Source organism: Anthonomus grandis, chromosome 19, assembly GCF_022605725.1.
Source record: "Anthonomus grandis grandis chromosome 19, icAntGran1.3, whole genome shotgun sequence".
Lineage (NCBI taxonomy): Eukaryota > Metazoa > Arthropoda > Insecta > Coleoptera > Curculionidae > Anthonomus > Anthonomus grandis.
This window is the reverse complement of record NC_065564.1, coordinates 9580143-9602656: the sequence shown is the minus strand read 5'-3', so window position 1 is coordinate 9602656 and position 22514 is coordinate 9580143. Positions and strand designations below refer to the sequence as shown.

The 22514-nt window shown below is 32.1% G+C and overlaps 2 protein-coding genes and 1 long non-coding RNA gene across 17 annotated transcripts in view; 1 reads left to right on the top strand and 2 right to left on the bottom strand.

Annotated features, from left to right (window-relative positions):
• The window catches only part of LOC126747529 (heat shock protein 70 A1-like), a 402096-nt gene that overhangs the window by 65754 nt on the left and 313828 nt on the right, over positions 1-22514 (bottom strand). The gene's annotated exons all lie outside the window — the stretch shown is intronic.
• Positions 1-22514, top strand: part of LOC126747527 (WASH complex subunit 2) — a 271361-nt gene that overhangs the window by 121260 nt on the left and 127587 nt on the right. For all 4 annotated transcript variants that reach the window (XM_050456216.1, XM_050456218.1, XM_050456217.1 and 1 more), the window contains one exon: positions 20128-20251. In XM_050456216.1, coding sequence (XP_050312173.1) covers positions 20128-20251 — 124 coding nt within the window. The remainder of the gene's footprint in view (positions 1-20127; positions 20252-22514) is intronic.
• Positions 12256-13766, bottom strand: LOC126747551 (uncharacterized). Its single transcript, XR_007664230.1, has 3 exons — positions 12925-13766; positions 12555-12865; positions 12256-12421 (listed from the first exon to the last, which is right to left on the bottom strand). It is a non-coding gene; the product is annotated as an uncharacterized LOC126747551 (long non-coding RNA).

Here is a 22514-nt window from a genome sequence, read left to right as displayed (position 1 = left end):
ACTATCCTCAACCATTCCTGAAGCCGCTACTATCCCAATAATCCCAATTAAGAACTATCTTAATCTTGGATTGAAGATTCAGTAAATAGAAATCTAGATTCAGTACCGCACAGGAACACGGATGAATTTCATTTGAATAAATTTATACAATACAATAATTAATATTAGGGTAACATTATCGGAATTTTTTTTTGTTTTTAATTAAACAGAAATAGATTCGAAATGTTACATGCAGATTTTGCCCTAAGCATGTAACATGGGATTTCATATAAATTTGGGCAAAAGTTTATGGTTTTTGGTATCGGCTTGGAAGGGTTGTGTGATTTACAGTTTTTATAAATGGAATTTGGGGTTTGATAGCAATGCAATTAATTTTTTTAGGCTTTTGGGGTTTGATTATTTTTAGGAATGTATTTACCTACCCTATCCTGTCAGCACACTTCGGTGGAGTTAGTTGTATTATGTTTCCTTAGTCCCTATTCATGTACCTGGTGTTGGGAACTTTCTGACCTTTGGTTTGTTTGTCAAGAGTTTCTATGAGGCCGGTATATGTCTGGGGTATGGAGGGACTTCTAGAGGGTGCTGTTGTGCCACAGATTGCGCTATGAGTGGAGTAAATAAGACCTTTTAGATGGTGATCCGTTAGTGTAGGAAAACTTACAAATACTTTCTTCTATAGCGGAATCATGTTGGGCAAGGTATCCTAATTGATTTGAAATTGGCCTCCCCAGTTTTGCTTGCTATATTTCCCTTCAATTCTTCAAGTTAAGTTTTAGTAAATAAACGTGCCTTGACATCTGGTTTCTAACCCTACTAGCCGATTGACAGTGACTGTGATTGACAGTAATGACTATTGACACACTTGTTGTTGTGGAGGTTTGGCAGCGTTGCTGTTTCCCATTAAAGTTTGGTTTCCATTTGGCGGATGACGGAGCGTCATAAATCAGGCAGAGCGACGTAAGAGGAAGATTGGAATTTCGTAGCCCTGTTGGGAAAATTTTGTTAGTTTTCCATGTTTTAGTATCCGAGCAGTATCATTTTGCTGTGGTATTGCGGAATTTCTATTTTGATAGAGTGAGGCTCCGCGTAGTTTGCACCAAGAGGCAGGGTCAGATCGTGTCGAAGAGAGAGAGTGACAAGTTCACTGCCAGTGTCACCTGTCATTATCTGGTCGGTTGTCAGTTCCTTGTCCAGCCGGTAGCCATCCCGTTATCAGAAAGAACAGTCGACATTTTGTGGTTTTAAGAAAAATTTAAGTTCATCTTGCCGGGAATTCGGTTGAATGGAAACAAATTCCTCCCAAGTTTTGGGGTTTAATTTGATGAACGTCTAGTGGGAAGTTGTAGCCGAGAGGATTTCGGATTGACCTGATATTTTTGGATATGGTCGGCTGCTCCCACACCATTTATGGGATTTTGAAATTTTCTAACCACAAAACGAGACTCTAGGCCTCGCTCACCACCTTAGGTATGTAGCAACATGTTGATAATTGCCACAGAATTGATTGTGTGTTTATTTTACTGATTTTTTTTTGTCCTCTATTTAGAGGCCTCTTCTTTTTCTCATTCTCTCCTCTATTCTCTGGTCTCTTCCTATTCTCTGGTTTCTTCTGGTCATCCCAACACTGTTGGCAACCGGCTTAAGGGAGCCTCAACACAGCCTGGACTGAGCATTGTACTGTGGCTCTGCGATTTTGGATTGGAACTTGCCTGAAATCGACTTGCCCATGTGGTCGTTACCCTGGTTGTAGCTGACTGGTTCGAGAGCTGTCGAGTTAAGCTACCTTAGCCAAAACACACAAGAGATTAGAGGACACGCAAGTGTTTTGCACATTTTATTTTATTTTTCTCTTATTGAACGGTTTGATTTAGGATTGGGGGTTGATTTATTAATTTTAATTTTATGGGTTTATTTTCTTTTATGTTAAACAAAAACGTTAAGGGGTTCTTGCTAAGTCTATTAACATTAACCTGAGGGTTTTCATTTGAGTCGAGCATCGACATAATTGATTTTGACATTGAGCCTGGATCACCTTGTAAGAGATCGGCTATTAATATTAGTCATAGTGTTGGTTGTTGGTTAATAGGGTTCATTGCACCAAAATACCATTAATAGGCTTTTAAATTCGAACCTTACTATTTAAAAGTTTGAGATGTGCGTCCAAACAGATTAGACGTGTTTATTGTGGTTCTGGCTTAAATTAAAAGTTTTACTGGTATAAAGTTAGTGGATTTTACCGAAATTTGATACATACTGTGAACTCAGTGTTGCACATAAGACCGGATTTTTTTTTTTTTTTAACAAACTAATTTGAAGTACTGAAATCTATTGTTTACATATCTTAAAAACATAAAAATATGGTATTCACTGAGAGGCAAAAAACCGAGCTGCAGGCGTTGATGAGCAACATGGTGCGTGACATCGTAAAAAGTACCATATCGGATAAGGATTTTCTGAATACCATAATCGATAAAATTTCGGAGAAAGTATCGCAAAATATTAAAAATTCCTTAGAACAACTATCGACTAAAGTAAATAACTAGGTCGAATTGCTGTACTTGAGAAAGAAAAAGAGCAATATAAAACAAAATTGGATACTCTAGAACAGCGAAGTAAGCAAAATTAACTTAGAGTGTATGGACTACCAGGAAACGAACGCGATCAAGTGCGACTTACGAAACAGGTCACAACTATGTTCGAGACAAAGCTTGGGGTAACTGGTGTTGCGCCTGTATTTTGTCAACGGATGGGATCTCCGCATAATAAAAAAAGTGGAGCGTCTCAGTGGTGGTGCAGTCAAAAGTGGTGCACTTCAGCAGCTCCGTAGACCGTGACAAAATTTTCCACCAAAAGAAGAATCTCAAGGGAAGCAAAGTTGTAATCGTAGAAGAACTGACCAGAATACGATATGAACTAATGCTTCTGGCACAAGAAAAATTTGGTAAGAAGGCAGTATGGACGATGGGCGGTAATATTTTTGCAAATATTGATAGGAAAAAAATACCAATTAAATCTGAGGATGATGTAACGAAAGATAATGAATAGGCCAAAACCGCAAACTTAAAATTAAAATTACCTTTGTTTTTTTTTTGTGTGCTGAGAAAAAAAAAAAAGAATTCTTATTATTAAAAAATAATTTCTTATATAGGCAAAATTTCTTGGGGAAAGAAATACCATATATCAGTTGGTTTTTTTTTTTTTATTATAAATCTGGACTTTCACACATACGTTTCATTGTAATTCGTAACTTCATTATTTTGATTGACAGAATATATTCAGTAGTAGCTCGTTTATATACATACATCTTTGTTTTTCCTTTTTTTTTTCAACTGTATATTTAGGTTTTGGCTGTTATCTTAATAGTTTATTTTAGTGGCTATATATGTATATGTATGTATGTTTGATTCATTTATGATGCTCTTGTATAGCTTTTGAGATATGGAGAATCTTCGATGTGCTTCTTGAATGCAAGGTCGCTTTTGCCTCATTTTACCGAATTTAAGGATGCTATTATTCAGGGTGAATATGATGTTGTCGGAATATCTGAAACATGGTTAAAACCAAATATCTCAAACTTAATAATAAATGTACCTGGCTATCAAATCTTTAGGAATGATCCATCAAGCAGGGGTGGGGGATTGGCTCTTTATGTTAAGAACAACTTACAAAGTTTGAAGTTCGATATCACATCAAATGAAACATGCGAGGAATTATGGATCGAGTTGAAATATGTGAATACGACTTATATGGTTGGTGTTGTTTATAGACCTCCCAGGAGCAGAGTGGGGGAGTTTTTGGAGAATTTTGAAAAGAGGTTGGCTGATTTTCAACCAATAGATATAATCTGTGGGGGTGATATTAATTTAAATCTGATGAATTTGGGTGATCAGAACATTTCTAGTTTCTTTGAATATGTTGAGTCTTTAAATTTGCGACAGGTTATTATGGAACCTACCAGAGTTACGGACACGACATCGGCGCTTTTAGATATAATTTTGATCCCAGATGGAGAGTCAAGTTTTGAATCTGGTGTTAAAGATGTTGGCATTTCTGATCATTTTCTGACATATTGCAATATCAAAACTAAAAAAAAACAAAAAACCTGTATGTTTTCAGTCTAGAAATCTTAAGAACATTAATAGGGAATTGAGTGAGTTTTTAAATCTTACGCCATTTCATAATATAATTTATTTACAAACTGTTAATGAAAAGGTTGCGGTTCTAAATAATTTTTTAATTAATATATTTGATGTTTTGGCGCCTGTGGTTCAATTTAAGTTTAAAAAACAAAAACCACCATGGTTAACTTTTACTATTAAAAAAATGATAACCTTAAAAGACACGGCATATAAAAAATACCAAAAGACAAAAACTGATGCAAATTGGAATTCCTACAAACAAATTAAAAATCAAACTAATGTTGCAATTCGTCAAGAGAAGAGACAGTATCTTGGTCATGCGGTCGCCACTAGTTTTAATAACAAAAAACTTTTTTGGCAAAAGCTTAAAAAACTTAACATTTATTTTAGTAATATAGCCAGCCAAATACCTAAGCATTTAAATATTCCTAACAATATAAATAATCATTTTATTCAAACATCAGTACAAAATAACCCAATAGATGTAGAACTTTTAGAGTTTTACAGAAACAATCAAAAACTTGAGATGCCAACAACTAAATTTAATTTTCGTGTCGTATCCACCGATGTTGTGCGAAAGTATTTGTTTGAAATAAAGTCGCTTGCTACCGGAGCGGATCAAATAAATCTTGATATGTTGCTATCGTGTGTGGATACGATTTTGCCGTACATAGTTCATATTGTCAATTCTTGTTTTTTAGAAAATTGTTTTCCTGATGTTTGGAAGGTGTTAAAGATTTATCCACTTTAAAAAAAAAACAAAACATTTATGATTACAATGATCTTAGGCCCATAAGTATATTGCCAGTTTTATCCAAGGTTATGGAGAAGATAATGAATGCTCAGATAAGGGAGTATCTTGATTCCCACAAAATCTTACCGGAATATCAGTCAGGGTTTAGATCGGGGTTTGGCTGTACAACGGCACTTCTGAAAATTACAGATGATATAATTGAAGCCACTGATCGTGGAAAATCTACTGCACTAGTACTATTAGACTATAGCAAGGCATTTGATCGAATCAATCACAAACTGCTTTATGCAATTTTGAGCTATGTGGGGTTTGACTATAATGCACTTTCTCTCATTGAAAATTATTTAACAAACCGGAAACAGTTTGTTGAAACAGCAAAGGTGTATCATCCGAAGGTACACTGGTGTGTGGGGTACCACAAGGCTCCATCCTGGGGCCAATTTTGTTTTGCATTTATACTTGTAACCTTACTAGTTGCCTAAAACATTGCAAAGCTCATTTGTATGCAGATGATACACAACTATATTTTTCATTTTTTCCTGGGCAAAAACAAAGTGCTGCCGGCAAAATGAATGACGATCTGGAACGATTGATTAGTATTTCTATTAAACACAATTTAGTAATAAATGCATCAAAATCAAACTTTTTAATTTTTGGCAAGGATCGGAGAGCACTTAAAGAAGATCTAATTTTAATGGCTTCTGCGGAACAACTTCCGCATTCTGATTGTTCTCGTAATTTGGGGCTTTATATTGACACCAACCTTCAATACAAACAGCATGTAAGTAAATGTATTCAATTAGGCTATGCAAATTTAAAAAGGTTGTTTCCATCTAGGCATTTACTTTCAAAATCACAAAAAATAAACTTATGTGATGCACTAGTGCTGAGTCATTTTAATTTTGCTGACGTGGTATATGGGCCATGCTTGGATCAAACAGATAAAGACAGAATACAACGGGTTCAAAAATCTTGTTTACGATTTATATACGGTATCCGTCGCCGCGAACCGGTAAGCTACAAACTGCGTGAAACCAAATGGCTCTCTATGGAATGTCGAAGGAAGTTACATGCTGCAAGTTTATTTTATTCGGTAATTCATTCTAACTGTCCCTCGTATTTGACAAACAAAATTCGATTCCGAACGGATGTTCATTCCTTAAATTTAAGGCATAGAGCAGAGACAACCAACAAATGATTGGTTGTCTCTGCATAGAGGATTAATCTCTCCGCCGCTGCACACAACATCTTTTTACGAACGATCTTTTTCATTTAACACATATATCGTATATAACCCTGAAATTCCTGAAAGAAATTTTAGGGTTATTTTCAGGGTCATAGGAAATTCCTGAAAGATTTAAAAGATTATCATTAGGCGGATTTAAGTTTTTTTATAAGAAATTTTTACCAGAATAGAATAATTTTTGTAAAACCTGTTAAATTTTTATCGCATTCATTTGGCACTGAGCGTTATTGTGTTGTTATTTATAGTTATTTAGTTATTTAGTAGTTATTTATTATGCTGGTAATGTCAATATACATGTATGGGTGTGGCGTGTGTGTAGAATAGTATAGGATTGTGTTATGAGTAATATAGATAATATGGTATTATTTTGTAAATATGTATATTTATAGATAATTTGGACTTATTATTTTGTTTTTTCTTTTTGAGTTTGTAATTTACTTTACACAGGGGGTTAAACCTGTATCTTTTTAAAATTGTTTTTTAACCTCCTTTTTGCCATTTTTGTAAATAGTTATAATTAAAGATGTTAAATAAATCTGTTAAATAGTATCATGTAAACAGTGGCAAATAAAAGACTTATTATTATTATTATTATTATTATTATTATTATTATTATTATTATTATTTAGATTAATGTGAATTGACTAGTTTTTTAAAGGTATTTAGAGCCAGTGAGGTATTGTGAATTAGGCTCCAAACATATACTTCTTGTAAACAACACGTGATCACGTTTTGGATTTTCCCCTTGAACAGTAGTTCAGTGAGGATTTGTTTTTTTTTTACTAATTCCTCGCCTTAAGCATACCTCAAGTAACTCTAAATTCTTTTATCAATTTTTTATTTATTTAAAATTACTACAGTATTACATTTTGAATAGTTATCTAAATTTAAATATCTCAGTGGAATTTAATTTTTTTTATATAAATGGAAGTGACTATGTAAATTCTTGGATGATTATATCAATCTGGTGGACCTATGGATTGTTATTTGAGTTTTTCCCAAATTATTTTCAGCTTTTAGGATCTAGGTACAAGCATAAATATAGGTCATCATTCTCTTGATTAAGGGGAGCTTATATTCCATCATAATATATCAGGGTTTGGTGTAAAATATTCAAATCAAGTGGCGCTCTTATTAAAATTTCTCCCACTAATTGATCTCTGAATCTTTAAAAACAAAATTTGCTTGTCTGGACTTATAACTAATTTTTTTGTGGCTGGATAGTAGGTATGACTCACACGGGTTGGAAATAAATTGGTTTAAACCGAGTTACGCGCTACAGAAAGAATTATAAGAATATAAGAAATGGTTCTAAGAGGGATATGTTTTGCGATTAAAAGTACTCTAGTTATAAGAGCGTAGCTCTTATGGTGGGACGCTTTTTTTTTGGAGTTTTCGCACAACCTCGGGACTCGGCGGACAAAAGTGCCTATAACTTTTTTTCTAATTAGGGTAGAGAAGTGATTTTTACCTTTTCGTAATCTAGATATATGAGGCTACAACTCTATCAAATACAATTTTTCATTTGTTTTTTTAGTTGGGAGGGGGAAGCTTTAGAACTCAAAAAATTTTTTTTGTTCGATTTTTTCCGCGTGCTTCGATACAGGTCGCAACGGTTGTTTGAATTTTATGAAATTTAACGGGTCGATTAGACCTCATCTCTAGATGGACTGTATACTTTTTGGTAATTCTCAGCACACGGGAAGTATTTTTTTTTAACGCTCAAAATTTCAAACATTTGTGATATTCTAGCCCCTCTGACGGTTTAACGGTATCTTTCCGGAAACAGTGACTCACAGAAGATGTGTGCGCCTTATCGAGAGCTACAATTTTTATTTAGGACTTTTTTTTAAAAAATTTTTTGTTTAGGAGAAAAACCAAAAAAACCTTAAAAAATTGACTTTTTTTAGTTTTTTCTCTGTGAAATTTTTATGATGCAAAATTTTAAAAAAATTTATTTGGATTAATTGAACCTGCGTTCTTTCCGAATAAAACGGTGTATTAAGTTTAAGGCTATCGTTTATACAGGGTGAGAAGCCCTCAGTTGAAAATACCCTTTTTCACACTTTTTTTTTTCAAATATTAATAACTTTTTAGTGGAGGCACTTAGAGGTTTCATTCAATTGGAGCATTTAAAGAACCTTTTAAAAACAATTTTTTGACACACTCTACAATCATCTACGTAGAGCAGTTTTTGCTCTACACTATTTTTTGACTTTGAGGCCTAATACCGCAATGGCTATGCCACCTACGAAGACCATTTTTGCCCTCAAACACGCGGAATTTATCTGGCTATAATCCACTAAATCCGTTTTGTTTCAAATATCACCATTTTCCAAGAAAATGCAATTTTTCATGAAAGGTCCCAAAATATCGGTCAGCTGAATATTGGTACCCCTACGGGCCCGATGATCAGGGTATAAAAACTAATGTGGTCTAGCACCCAACAAGTGCGCGTCTCCATGGCAGCGAAACCGGCGATTATCGCCCGTTTCCACTTAAAATAAGACCCTTTTTATAATCGAAATTTAACTACTAAAACCGATTGGAATCGGTCCAGAATTGATGTTAAACTGTTCCTAAGGCTTTATACTATTTTTCCATGTACAAATCATAAGGTAAAAACCTTTTTTTATACCCGAAATCATCGTCTGAAAATGGTCGATTTTGACGTCTACCCGCGATTTTAATGCCGAGTTTTACGGCGGTTTTGACAACATGACATGACGTCAACGTGAGCAGTCAACGTCAACGTGGATGTATCGGCTCGGACTTGCTTCTTATTTTTATTGATAAAATGCTTAAATTAGCTCAGAATTTCCTGAAATTGGTGTGAAATTATTCAAGAGACTCTGTAGAATCCGATTATGTGCATATCTTCTATCAAATCAAGTTCTTTTAGCCGTGATAATTCTTGTGACAGTGTTTTCATGTGACAAAAGGACTCATACATGGCATTTTGGGTGCGGGAGTGGAGGTTTAATGTGGACTATTTATTTATTTTACCACAAAATCTAACTGTGGATCATTGTTATTATTTGAATAAGTTGTAAAGAAAACGCAAGCGTTAAAGGTAAGCCTTAATGTAATGTGAGCTTTAATGCAATGACAACCTAACCTCTGTCATGAGTGTCATGTACTATGTAAATAAATAATAATACCAAAAAGGAAAAAATATTGCACTTATAAGTTGGAATAAGGTCCAAAATGTTGAAGATTGGCAAATTTCCGCTTAACTAGACGCTGTAAATGTTATATTACACCTTGCATATATTATAAGTTGTCAGCGTTTCAAGCAAGAGGTGTGTGTAACCTTAAAAGAAAGAAAATTCAACTACATTTATGTGTCCCTAGTAAAATATGAATAACAAATAGATATCTGTATGATCTAACAATGAGCGTCCATACAAGGGTATCTTAATGTTTTTGCTTCTGACTGGTAGCAGGCCACTTAGTCTGACTGCTCAGGTCAGCGAGATGGCAGGCTTTAAAAATCTAAGAGGATAACCGAAGCAGTTGATAGCATCCAGTTGTGGCACTATCCAATGGGAGGAATGCAGATTCTAGCAGCAACATGTTTCAAGTATTGAATTCATGATAAGGTGGAAGATGGTGAAAAGAAGCAGAAAAAACCAATCTAAAACTGGAGAGACTTTTTTTTATCTTATTGTTGTGGTTTAATATTCTTTATTACTTAGGTATCAAAGATAGTTTCCTTACAGAGAATTATTTATATATTACACAGTTTGATACATAATTAACAACATATTAGCGATTACTCCACTAACAAAAATGTACATGATCATTTCACGAGAAATACAGAACATATATATACAGATTTTTATAGGATATACAAGGTTAAGTGTGGGGTTTCCTTCTATGGTCCCAAACTCTATAATGCTCTCCCTGCTACTATTAAACTGTTACCTACCAAGTTTTTTACTGCAATATAAATTTACTATTAAATAAATGTCTATTGAAAAAATGTTTTTTCTCAATACAAGAATTTCTAAATGATGATTTCTCATATATGTAATTATAATATAAAACTTTTAGGCTTTAAATCCTTTGATTATTAATAATATTAAGAAGTGTAAAGATTTTCTCTGTGACATATGTGAGCATCTTTGTGTATATGGCATGAATAAATTATGTTTATGTTTAAATTAGGTGAAAGAACAGCTATTTTTGTTAAATCTCTCTTTTCTATCAGATAAAGTGATGTGTAAGTGTAACATAAGTGTTTCTGAAATAAAGATGATTTTACTTAATTATTTAACTGTGGCCACCATTTATTTTACCTACCTAAAATATAGCGGGTTGGGAAGGGCAGAAAAACTTACTGGTTTTTCATGTAAACATTACAGCTATGTAGTGTTAGAGTCTGATGATGATGTAACAAAAATCAACTCATCAAAATGCATACCTCTTGACAAAAGATTGGCATTTTCATTTGTCGAGAAAAGTCTTCCCAACCCACTATATTATAGCCACTCCACTTCAACAATGGACTTACAAAAAAAAAAGATTTAAATATTATTGAATGTTTTTTCCTTTAACTTGGAATATTTAAGAGAATTGTGTGAGTATTCATGTTCTTCTTCTACTGGAAAATAAAACTGTAAAATAGCTAATCTAGTGAAAATATTATAAATGATTTAACATATTTTTTTGTAAAGTGGGCTAATATGAATGATCTCTCTTTAAATGTAAATAAGTGCTACTCAATTGGATTCTCTAGACTTAAAAATAAAATGATTAATATATACACTATTGATGACATAGTACTTAGTTCTGTTGACTCAATAAAGGATTTAGGAGTAGTCTTTGATACTCAGCTCAAATTTGGGGAACACTGTGATGTTGTGGAGAGGAAGGCCTCTCAGATGTTAGGTTTTGTTTTAGGAACTTGTCGTGACATGTCTATATCTACTTTGAAGATACTTTATTGTTCATTGGTTAGAAGTCATTTAGAGTATGCCTCGATCATTTGGTCTCCTTTTTATAATTGTCACAAAATGCAACTTGAAAGAGTCCAAAAGAGGTTTACCCAGTACTGTTCCTACAAGTTGAATATGCAGGATAACCTACTTGACATGGAGGCAATATTGGGACTTCAATCGTTGGAATCTAGAAGGATTCAAAGTGACCTCAGCTTTATGTATAAGGTTATTCATGGGCTTATTGATTGCCCTGCTCTCATCAACAGCTTTAATTTAAAGGTCCCTGCACGCACCCTAAGGAGACATGAACTGTTTGCTTTACCAATCTGTCACTCCAACTATTCTTTACATTCTCCAATCTGTCGTAGTCTTGCCTATTTAAACTCTCACCCTGAACTTGATCCATTTGCAAACTCACTGGATTTATTGGTCAACTGGGTCAAATATTTTAATTTATTGTTTTCTTATTGTGTTTATTTCTTGTGTATATGTTTTGAATACTGTCTTATTATGTTAGTGAAAGTACTTTTATTATGTTAATTATACATCTTTTACTTTATTTAATATTGTAACCAAATCTTTTCTAAAATGGGGTTTCCTGTATATTGATTGAATAAATGAATAAATAAATATTTAATTGACCGAGAGCATTATGAGAAACTAAAAGATACTTGTAAGTGTGCTGAAAGGGTTAGTCTTTGGAGTTCTCTTGTCCTCCCTTTCAGCCAGTGTACCAATTTAGAAACCAGATATGTTTGCTTTTCTGCAAGGCATTGTAACTTATGAATGACCTAAGTACATATCTGAAATGACTTTCTAAATAAATTAAAAACATTGATTAAACAAGATATATTATGATTAAGCAAAAGAATAAAGCACTCCTTTAGTTAAGTATGTAAGAACATTCAGGTATAAATACTGTCTATGAAATATTTCTGATTAAGTGTATGTACAAATTTAAACTGATCGCCACATATAGACAGTAGCTCATAGAAAACTGTTCCAATAATATCTGCTTTATATGAGGGTAGATTGTCAAAACTATTTATTATATGAAATTTTAAAATTAAACATGTGTATGAAATGGATAACAATCATATGGTAATAACTGCAGAGAAGAGCATAATGTGGTTTATGCCTTAAGGAATGGAATCTTCAAAAAAAAAAACAACAACAACTTTCTCTTTAATTATTAAAACTAAATAACTGTATGACAAAATTTAATAAAACAATAAACAGGTCATGGAACATAAACATTAAATAAGTTTTATTTTCTAACCAAAAATAGAGACTTTGGGTCCAGTTGGAAGATTCTCGTGCCATTTTGCCTATTCAAGATCTGAAACAAATAAAGTATATATAATTAGATATGCATATTTCATTGAGACAACACAAAGTATATAAATTATCTTCTGGTGAAACAATCCAGTAATAAGTAAAACTTTATTAAAATATTGCTCCGTTTTACTCACAACAAAAAAGCTGATTCATATCCCTTCAAACACATTTCATGATCTCTGGGGAATCCTAACATACTTCCTGTAGCTTATTTATTTCTGGCTGTGTACTCTAACCAACAGTAAAGACAGGCAGTTCTTCCTGGTTTCCCAATTTCATCAATATGGTAGAATCTCAATGATTTCTTGACGGATGTCCTTAAGTGCATGGTCTGAGCCCTATCAAACACATTTCATGATCTCTGGGGTATCCTAACATACTTCATTTAGCTTATTTATTTCTGGTTGTGTAGTCTAATCAGCAGTTAAAACATGCAATTCTTCTCCTACAACAAATGGGTCCCACAGCTGTTAAATTGTTGACCAGGATGAAAACAAATCATACCTTGTAATAATTCTAGGTACACAAAACAAAGGCCACACAGGCAAAATATATGCGAACTTGAATGAAGTTATGAGATTTTCATCAGTTTTATTTAGCAAATAATTTGTGTTGAAGTTTTCCAATAAATATTAGTTAAAAAATAATAATAATTTCTCAAGGTGAATTATATTATTGTTTTATTGGGTTGACATTGACATCTGAATTTAACTGACTTGTCAAATTCAGATGTCATTGAGCATTGCTGTTTGAGCTTGGCATGTCATGGGCGCACTAAAATTTATTTTTTCACGGTCGGTTTGATAAATTATATAATTTAATATTTTGGCAGCAAAATTCATATACCTAGTTCTAATTGTTTTTTTTGAATTTAGGGTTTGGGCGACATAGGGTACGTTTAGTAGATAAATTTCATTGCAGGGGTTGTTAAAGCAAGTGACGGTTATTTTATTTCAATGGTTTATTTTACTAGCTTAATTTTAGCTTCTATTGATCTTTCCATTTACCTAATTGACTTTCAAAATGAAAATGGAAAATAGAACAGTCGACGTGAAAATTCTTTTATCCAATCCCAATACACAGATTATTATACGGTCTAATCTTTTCCTTTTCTATTGTGGCACTCCCATAAATTGTAAAAAAATTTGTCAATAAGCTTTTTTACTATTTTTTGAATGATCTTGAACCAATAAAAAAATTGAATTGGGAGCATATTTTGAAAAAATGTTCATCTTGAACACGGATTTCTTCGAGAATTGAAAAATGCAAATAAATAGGTTTTCTGTTCATTTTAGAGTCAAATCGGTTATAACCTTTTTTAATCCTTCCCTGTCGATTTTCGAACAAAATGTGTTTCTTTGGTTTTTTTTACTAGAAATTATCTGTTTAGGGCTTACATTAAAATTAGTCAATAGCCATTTTAAAAAAAAGAAAGTGATATAGTGGGAAAAAACAAGTTTTCTTTTGTTTTTTCCAATGTTTCATTAATATCTCGGCTTCTGTAGCTCCGATTCAATCCGTTAATGGTTTATGGTATTCCTTATTCCGTTTCTGATTATCATTTGCATATTTCATTGTATTAACCTTAATATAAAGGCCAATATAAAATAAAGGATATTAGAAAACATATATGGCAAAACCAGTTTGAAATATTTCAATGCAGGATTTTATGAAACATGATTTGCCAAAAATTTATGTTTTATTTAGGTAAAATTATTGAATTTTTACAAAGGGTTGATATATTATGCAAAAGTGTGTGCTAGAGTCTTATTATTTATTTCAGCGTTCTTACTCTCATCGCCATAAAAAACAACTTTATCAGGTGTGACCTAGACCTAGAAGTTTTCACCAACCTTCATCCTCCTGTATGACTGCATTTGACTCACAATTTTTCGCTTGAAAAATGCATTAAAGCTTTAGAAATGTATAAGAGAACACTACACATATCCTGAATCGGAAAAATAAGAAACGCCAAAGCTCTCAATAGGATGCAGGAAAACTAATGATAAAGCTAATGATAACAATAAAATAGTGCAAATTATGGTGTATTGGACCTAGAATAAGAGGAGATTAATATGAAATACATCGGTTGGTTTTCAAGGGAAGAATTTAGAGAAAAGGTGAATAGTGAGAATACAAAACTCATTGCTCGAGGATCTACACACATGGCTCATTCAAAATCTTCAGAGCAGCTGTTTAACGAGTTGCTTGTCACTTAGATCACCAATCTTTGAAGGAAGACGGCCGAATGAAAAGAGTAGAGCGGAGCTCTTATCACATCGTGATTTTTAGAAGCATGATACCCCAAAAACCGTAAAAACAAATGGTCGTTAAGCTCACAGCGTTGCCGGGGCAGCACCTGTTAAACAATCTCTAATAAATTTAATTCTTTTTTGAATTAGTTTCCTCTTACCAAAAGCTTTTCTACTGGTCCCAACTGATCAAAGTACGAGCGAAGCTCGTACTTGTTATATAGTCGCAGACTATATTATGCACGCCACGTCGGGCCCGAAAAATCGTGTTTTTTTGGAAATAAAAATTCATATCTTTGGCTGTATGGCTAGCGAAACGATGAAATTTGGCATAGGGTCTCTCAATACATTGGGAATGATGGATCCGTAAACGAATTTTTTTTCCGGTACCACCAAACGGAGCGGTACTGTCTCAAAGTCAAAAATTCGTAAAAAAATTGGTAAAAATCGAGTTGCTCACGAGATCTCAATTTTAAAGCAATCAATCGAGTTGAAATTTTTAGGATATAAGGGTTCTTGGGGCTTACGTGGCTGTATACTTTTTGGTCCAGATCGGTATACAGGGTGAGTTGTTATAAGCGAACAAAAGTGACTAAAAAAAAAATTAAAACTTCTCCAGAGGCTAAAAACATTTTTTTATAAAAAAAGTGTTTCGGCGAAAAGACTTCGTTTTATAAGAGATTTAACATACTTGGAGCTTTTTTTTGTAAAAAATTTATTTTACGAGTTCTGGCATTTTCAGTTTTTTGGAATTTTCCGCCAAACGATACTTACTTCGGAAAAAAAGTTTTTTTCAAAAAATAACTTCATCTTTTACCTTTCATATGCCATATAACCGAAATTTTTGGGAACCATACAGGGCGAGCAATAATGAACTTTACCCATGAAGGTCCGACCCAAAAATCACATTTTATTTAATAACTTTTTCGTAGTGGCACTTGGACCATTTATATTCTCAGGCATTAAATACTTTAATAACCCCATTATTTGTGTAAAATTACAATCTTCCAACTTTAATAGGTTCTGAGCAATTCGAATTTTCGCGTTTAATTCATTTGCCACGTCCCTGTACATGGTGAAAAGATCAAACAACATCTAAAGGATCCGAAATTTTGTTTTACAACACATACTAAAATTTCAGGGTTCCAGCGATAGTACAAGTACCCGAAAAATGCGATTTTATGAAAAAAGTCCATTTTTTTGCGTTTTTGCAGGTAATTGGAGGTGTCAACCTAAACTGTAAAGAAATGGCTAGTGGGAACAATACTTTGACGCATGGTGGGTAAAAATTTTTTGCTCGTGACAGGTGGCCGGGACTTGGTTGGGTTTTTTGTAAAATTATGAATGAAAATGAACCGGAAACGATCAGGGAAAGGAAGCACCGAATCAGAAAATGAATGGGCTTTCCGAATCTGTGCATATCAATTGGGGAAATTGTGTATTGCGGCCAGGAAAATTCGGCAAACATTTTGACGTCTTCGAAAAATGCCGTTTTTTTGAAAAGTCAGTGGTTTTATACCGGGGTGAGACGAAATGAAATTTGCCCGATTATTTTATTAAAATTATTCGAATATATACACGGGTCAGTCGTAATGATCTATTTAATTTAAAATAAAAATTTAGATATTAGGTGAGCTTTTACTATTTAGTTTATTATTAATATATGTTAATAATTCTTAAACATTGCTTTTGGGTTATAAATAAAAATTTTTTGAAATTATTGATTTTTAAGGTTAGTCGAGTATCATAACTTTTTTGGTATTGGTGCGATTTGGTTGAAATTTGGTACCTAGTACCTATTTCGGATAAGATTAATACATTTTGACAGATATTTGACATGACTATGTTTTAAGGTCACGTGACTACCTTAACTTTCTTCCTATTTGTCCGATTTAATTGAAATTTGGTATTTGGGGTTTATTTAGGATGCAATTATTAATTTTTCACAGATATTTGACATTTGACTTCCAGGTCACGTGACTATTGTAAATTTTTTGCTATTGGTCTGATTGGGTTCAAATTTGGTATTTATGCTTTATTTAGGACACAATTAATAAATTTTAACAGATAATTGACAAATTATATTTTAAAGTCACGTGACTTTCATAATTCTTTTGCTATTGATCCGCTTGGGTTGAAATTTAGTATTTAGGCTTTATTTAGGATGCAAGTAATAAATTTTGCCAGAAATTTGACATATTAAGTTCTAGGGGTCACGTGAATATCAAAATTTCCTATTTGTTTGAAATCTGCTATTAGATGATATGTATATATTTATAGATAATATTTCGTATTACCCTATTCCTTTTATCTTAATTAGTTAAATTATTTCTTAAATTTGCCTTTAAAAAAAAATTAAAAAATCATCGGTTCGAATACATAGGCTTTAAAGGGAACTTATCTTCTTTCGTAATATTGTAGCATTATTATAGATTTTGAAAAATTTTGTCATAAGGCTTTTTCATTACTTTTTGAATGGTCTTTAGCCAGAAAAAAGAAATTTTGAATTTGGAGCATGTTTTGAAAAATGTTCATTTTGGGCCGGATTTTGTTTGAAAATCGATAAATGCAAATAAATAGGTTTTCTGTTCATTTTAAAGTCAAATCGATAATAACCTTTTTGAAAGGTATCCTGAAGTAGTACAAGATAGGAAAATAAAAAGTTGAAATTTTTCCATAGGGCTCTTGATAATTCGATATTTATGATAAATAGTTTTTTACAATTTTCTCCGAATCTGTGATAGCTATAATAAATTAGTTTTAACATTCGAAAACCTCGTAACATTCCCTAGAACTTTTGTTTAAGAAAAAAGTTGTCAGAGTTATAGTTTATTTAGAAAAAAATAAAAACCGTTTTTTCGATTTTGGAGCAAAAAAAATTTTTTTTTCTTGGGTTTTTTTTACTGGAAATTGCCAACTTAGGGCTTACATTATAATTTGTCGGTTATCATTTTAAGAAAAAAAAATTATATCGTGAGAAAAAACCAGTTTTCTTTTGTTTTTCCCACATTTTTACTTATGTCTCGGCTTCTATAGCTTCGATTCAATTCGTTGATGGTTTCTTTTATTTCTAATTCTCCTCCTGTCAATTCTTTTGATATTTTATTACTATTACATTTTAAAATAAAAAGAAAAATTAAAACAAATCGACGTAAAATCCTGTTTGTTCTATTTCAATAAATAGACCCTTATGGGAACTTCTCTCTGAATTTGGTATTTATGGTTTATTTAGGATACAACTAATAAATTATGACAGATAACTGACATTTGAGTTTCAGCCTAGGTCACGTGACTACCGTAACTTTTTTGCTATTGGTCCGATTCTGTTGTAATTTGGTATTTAGGCTTTATTTAGGATACAATTAACATATTTTGACAGATATTTAAAATATAAGACAGTATACTGATACACAACGCGACTATATAACAAATTATGGTTCTTTGAAGCATGATACCCTAACCACTGGTCATCTCTTTCCTTGGCATATAAACGTAGGTACACTTGATAATTTTTGTTTTTTTTTTAAGAAATCCCATCACTGACAGGACCTAGAGGTTCCAAACTGGTCCCCACGGACCAAAAGTATAGGAGCGAAGCGACTATACTTGTTATGTTTGCACTAAAGTCTGAGATTTTTAAAAAAATATTTGGCAATTATTACATTTAAATCCTATTATCAAAAATATTAAATAGGCTTTTAAAAGTTCTAATTTATGTTATGTTAATTTATGTGCCTCCATATGCTCTGAATAGAACCTTTAAAGAAAAATTAATGGGTAAAGCTACCACCACTATTTTTGTTTAAACTATATTTGTTTAACGTTCTAAATAATAATTAGTAATAATAATAATAATAATGTTTCTTTATTTAGCATCATGCTACAAAAAATTACAAAGAAAGAAAATTTTTAGAATATAACTAAAAATAAAAAGGAAAATTTAAATGGAATATAGTAAACTAACAAATAGGTATTATAGGTATAAGTATAAATTGTACCAACAAATGACAACAGATAATTTAAAAAATATATATATAAAACTTAAAACTATCATAAATTTGAAACAATAAAATTTAAGACCTTAACTAAGATAAAAAAAAAAAAAATATGTAAATATAAAAAATTTAAAACCTAATCTAGAGCCTAAAAAATTTAAAATTTAAAAATATAAAACCTTAAACTATATTAAAAGAGTAAAGATAAAATAATAAAACACAAAGCAATACAACCAAAATAAAACATTTATACCTTATACCTATACAATATAATATAATTTAATTTCTTGGGATGGAATATATATATCTTTTTAATGTTTTTCTAAATGTGACTAGGCTTTCACTGTTCTTTAAATGTATTGGCAATTCGTTAAAATATTTGAGGCCTTTATGGAGAACGGTATTTGTCATTCTGTCTGAAGTATGTCTCCCCATTAGTACAAAATCCCCTCGCTGTCTGGTAGCATAGTTATGCAAATCACTAAATATTGTGATTTTTTCGCAAATATATTCTGGTAGCAATTTATTTTTTAATTTAAAAACAAACATACATGTATTAAACAATATTTTTTGTTTTACTGCCAAAATATTTAGGACATTTAGCATATTATCCACCGGTGTATATCTATTACATTTTAGTATGACCCTCATGGCTCTGTTTTGTATGATTTGAAGTCTATCGATCCTGTAATCCGGAACACCAAACAGGAGTGCAGAACAAAAATCTAAATGCGGCACAATAATACTATTATAGATTAATAATTTTGTTTGTATAGATAGGTTTTTGCCAATTCTCGATAAAAAATTAATTTTTTTTGACATTTTGCGTGTTATGCTGTCTATATGCGAATAAAAATTCAAATGTGGATCCAAAATAACACCCAGATATTTAATTTCTCTTTGGTAGGAAATTGTTTCATTATTAATTTTGATATTTATTGTATTTAAATTAACTTCATTTAATCTAATTTTATTTCCAAATAAACAAAATTTTGTTTTAGCCGCATTAATGCTCAAGTTATTATCACACAACCATCTATATATATTATTTAAATCAAAATTTAGATCGTCTTGCATTTTATTTACATCTTTGCCCACAACATACAGCATAGTGTCATCCGCAAATAATACTGAATTACTTCTACTCATTACCTTAACAATATCATTTATATACATAAGGAACAAAATTGGGCCCAACACAGTGCCTTGAGGAACACCATGAACAATTTCTTTAACAAGAGACAAATTATTTTTAAACTTGACCACTTGCTTTCTGTTATGTAAATACGACTTAAACCAATTTAGAACCGTACCTCTTATACCCATTTTTTCCATTTTAAGAAGTAAAATATTTCGATTTACTGTCTCAAAGGCACAGTACAGTAGTAGTAGTACACTCGATTTTCATTTCTACTTTTACGATTATTTAAATTAGATAATTAAAACTTTCACATTTTTAGACACCACTTTCAACCGAGAACTTTGCAGAGCAATTAGCGGCGAAATTAGGAGATGTTATTAGTGGTCAATCTCACCAAGCGGATACTGGTACCAAACATAAAGTAAAACAAGTACATTCTTATGGTAAGTTAATAACAACCTATAACAATTTTAATGGTAAATCAGGTATTTAAAATAATTCCTGATTTTTTAAATTCTTAAACATAATGTCCTTTTTACCCTTCGTTAAGGTGTGAAGGAAAACACTCAATGCACAAAAATAGTCAATATACAGATGTTGTCTTTCTTTAGTCGATTTGATTTGCGATTGCAGAGTGAGAAGAACGACAATTATACAGGGTGTTAGTAAATAAGTGCGACAAACTTCAGGGGATGATTCTGTATGGAAAAATAATGACAGTTGTATTAACAAGATGGTGATGTTGTTGTAGACAACAGATTAATATCGCTCTATAATTTTTATAAAATAAAGTAATTTAAGTGAAGAATTAATTGCGGCTTTGTGGTTTGGGGGTGAGCTCTAACATCGGAGTGTGTGTCCTAGTAATTGTTTGCCTAGTTAGCAGTTTCTTTTATTGAAATTTACCATTAGGTGTGTATTATCTAAGTATTACCTAGTAAACATGGTTCTGTCGAGTGCGGATGCGCGAGAAGTTAAGTCCATCATAATTAGCGTATTTAACGAGAAATTTCTTGAAGAGGTAGCCACGAAAGTATTTGAAATACTCGAAAGAAAGCTTGAAAGCTGCCAGCGAGAACAAGAAAAAAGAATTTCCTCCTTAGAGGAAAAACTAAATAAAGTATGTGCGGAAAACAAGCACCTGGCCATTTCATTGGATGCCGTGGAACAACAGAGCCGCAGTAAAAATCTGCGCATATTCGGACTTCAGTCAACTGAAAATGAAGATTCCGCAACATTAAAGGACAAGGTATTAAAATTATTTAATACCGATCTCAAAACAAACATTTCGAACAATTCAATAAAAAAATGTCACCGTGTGCCATCAAGAAATTCAACTGATAAACCTCAGCCAGTGTTGGTGCGGTTTTCGTGCATCGAGACCAAGCAATCGGTAATTAAATCGCGACTTTCGCTTAAAAACAAACAAATACAAATCAAAGAAGACTTAACCAAAGTGCATTTAAATTTATTTGAAAATGTGGTTAGAAAATTTACTTTTAAAAATTCGTGGGTTTATAACGGTAATATTTACGTCAAAAAGGGTGATCAAGTTCATAGAATTACTGACCTGGGTGACCTGACAAATATATAAATTATCTTTTCTTTTGGTGAGTTAAGCATATCTTATATAACTTGATGATAGGGACGCTAATGTTCATTCATAATTTAATATATATATATATATTTTTTTTTTTTCTTTTTCGTCACGTATACCTTTTCACTATGGCATGTTAAGTTTCTTTATTGCAAAGAGTCTTTTTTTTTTGTAGTAGTTACTTACTTTTTTTTGTTTTTTTTTTAATGTGAAAATTATGATTATAATTGATTTTTTTTTATATACTGGGGGTTCCTTTTTTGGGGTTTTTTTCTTTGTATTGGGTAGTCTTTTTTTTCAACTTACTACATTAATAATATATGTTTATTTTTCTTCGTTGTCTGATAACTATATTGTATTGTGTACTTAAATATTTAATTAAGATTTATGTATCGTATAATTTACTATAAATTTTTTTGGGTTCTTCACTTAATACCACCATGAGCGGTATTTTTTTACTGTTAAATTTAACTGTTACTATTACCTGTCTTGTGATAACTTAAACTAAAGGGAAATTAGTTAAAGAGCATACTTGCAAACTCCTTTTTTTTTAAATTCCTACACTCCCTTATTTGTCCCTCTCTTTTTATATAACTTTTCCTTTATTATATATTACATAAATGTTTTCATGTGCGCATCTGAATACTAGATCACTTACAAACAGCTTTGATATTTTTCAGGATCATATAAAAAAGTATAAATATGACGTGATCGGTGTCTCGGAGACTTGGCTTCACTCCCATGTTTCCGATGACACTATTCACTTGGATAGTTACATTCTCGTTCGTCAGGATAGGCTAAATAGAGGTGGCGGTGTTGCTGTATATCTCAAAAATACTTTTAACTGTCGTATTATGCATACAGAATCTGCAGCTTTTCTTGAACAAATTTGGATCGAGCTAAATATAAATGACAAAAAAATTCTTGTTGGAAACATCTATCGTCCACCTAAAGGTGAACTAAACCTTTTTTATTCCGCTCTGGATAACATTCTGGTTGCTTTTAATGCTGCCTATGAGCACATAATACTTCTTGGCGACTTTAACATAAATGTTCTTAATCCAAATGTAAATACTTCATTGTTTGAAATTACTGAAGTTTATGGTTTA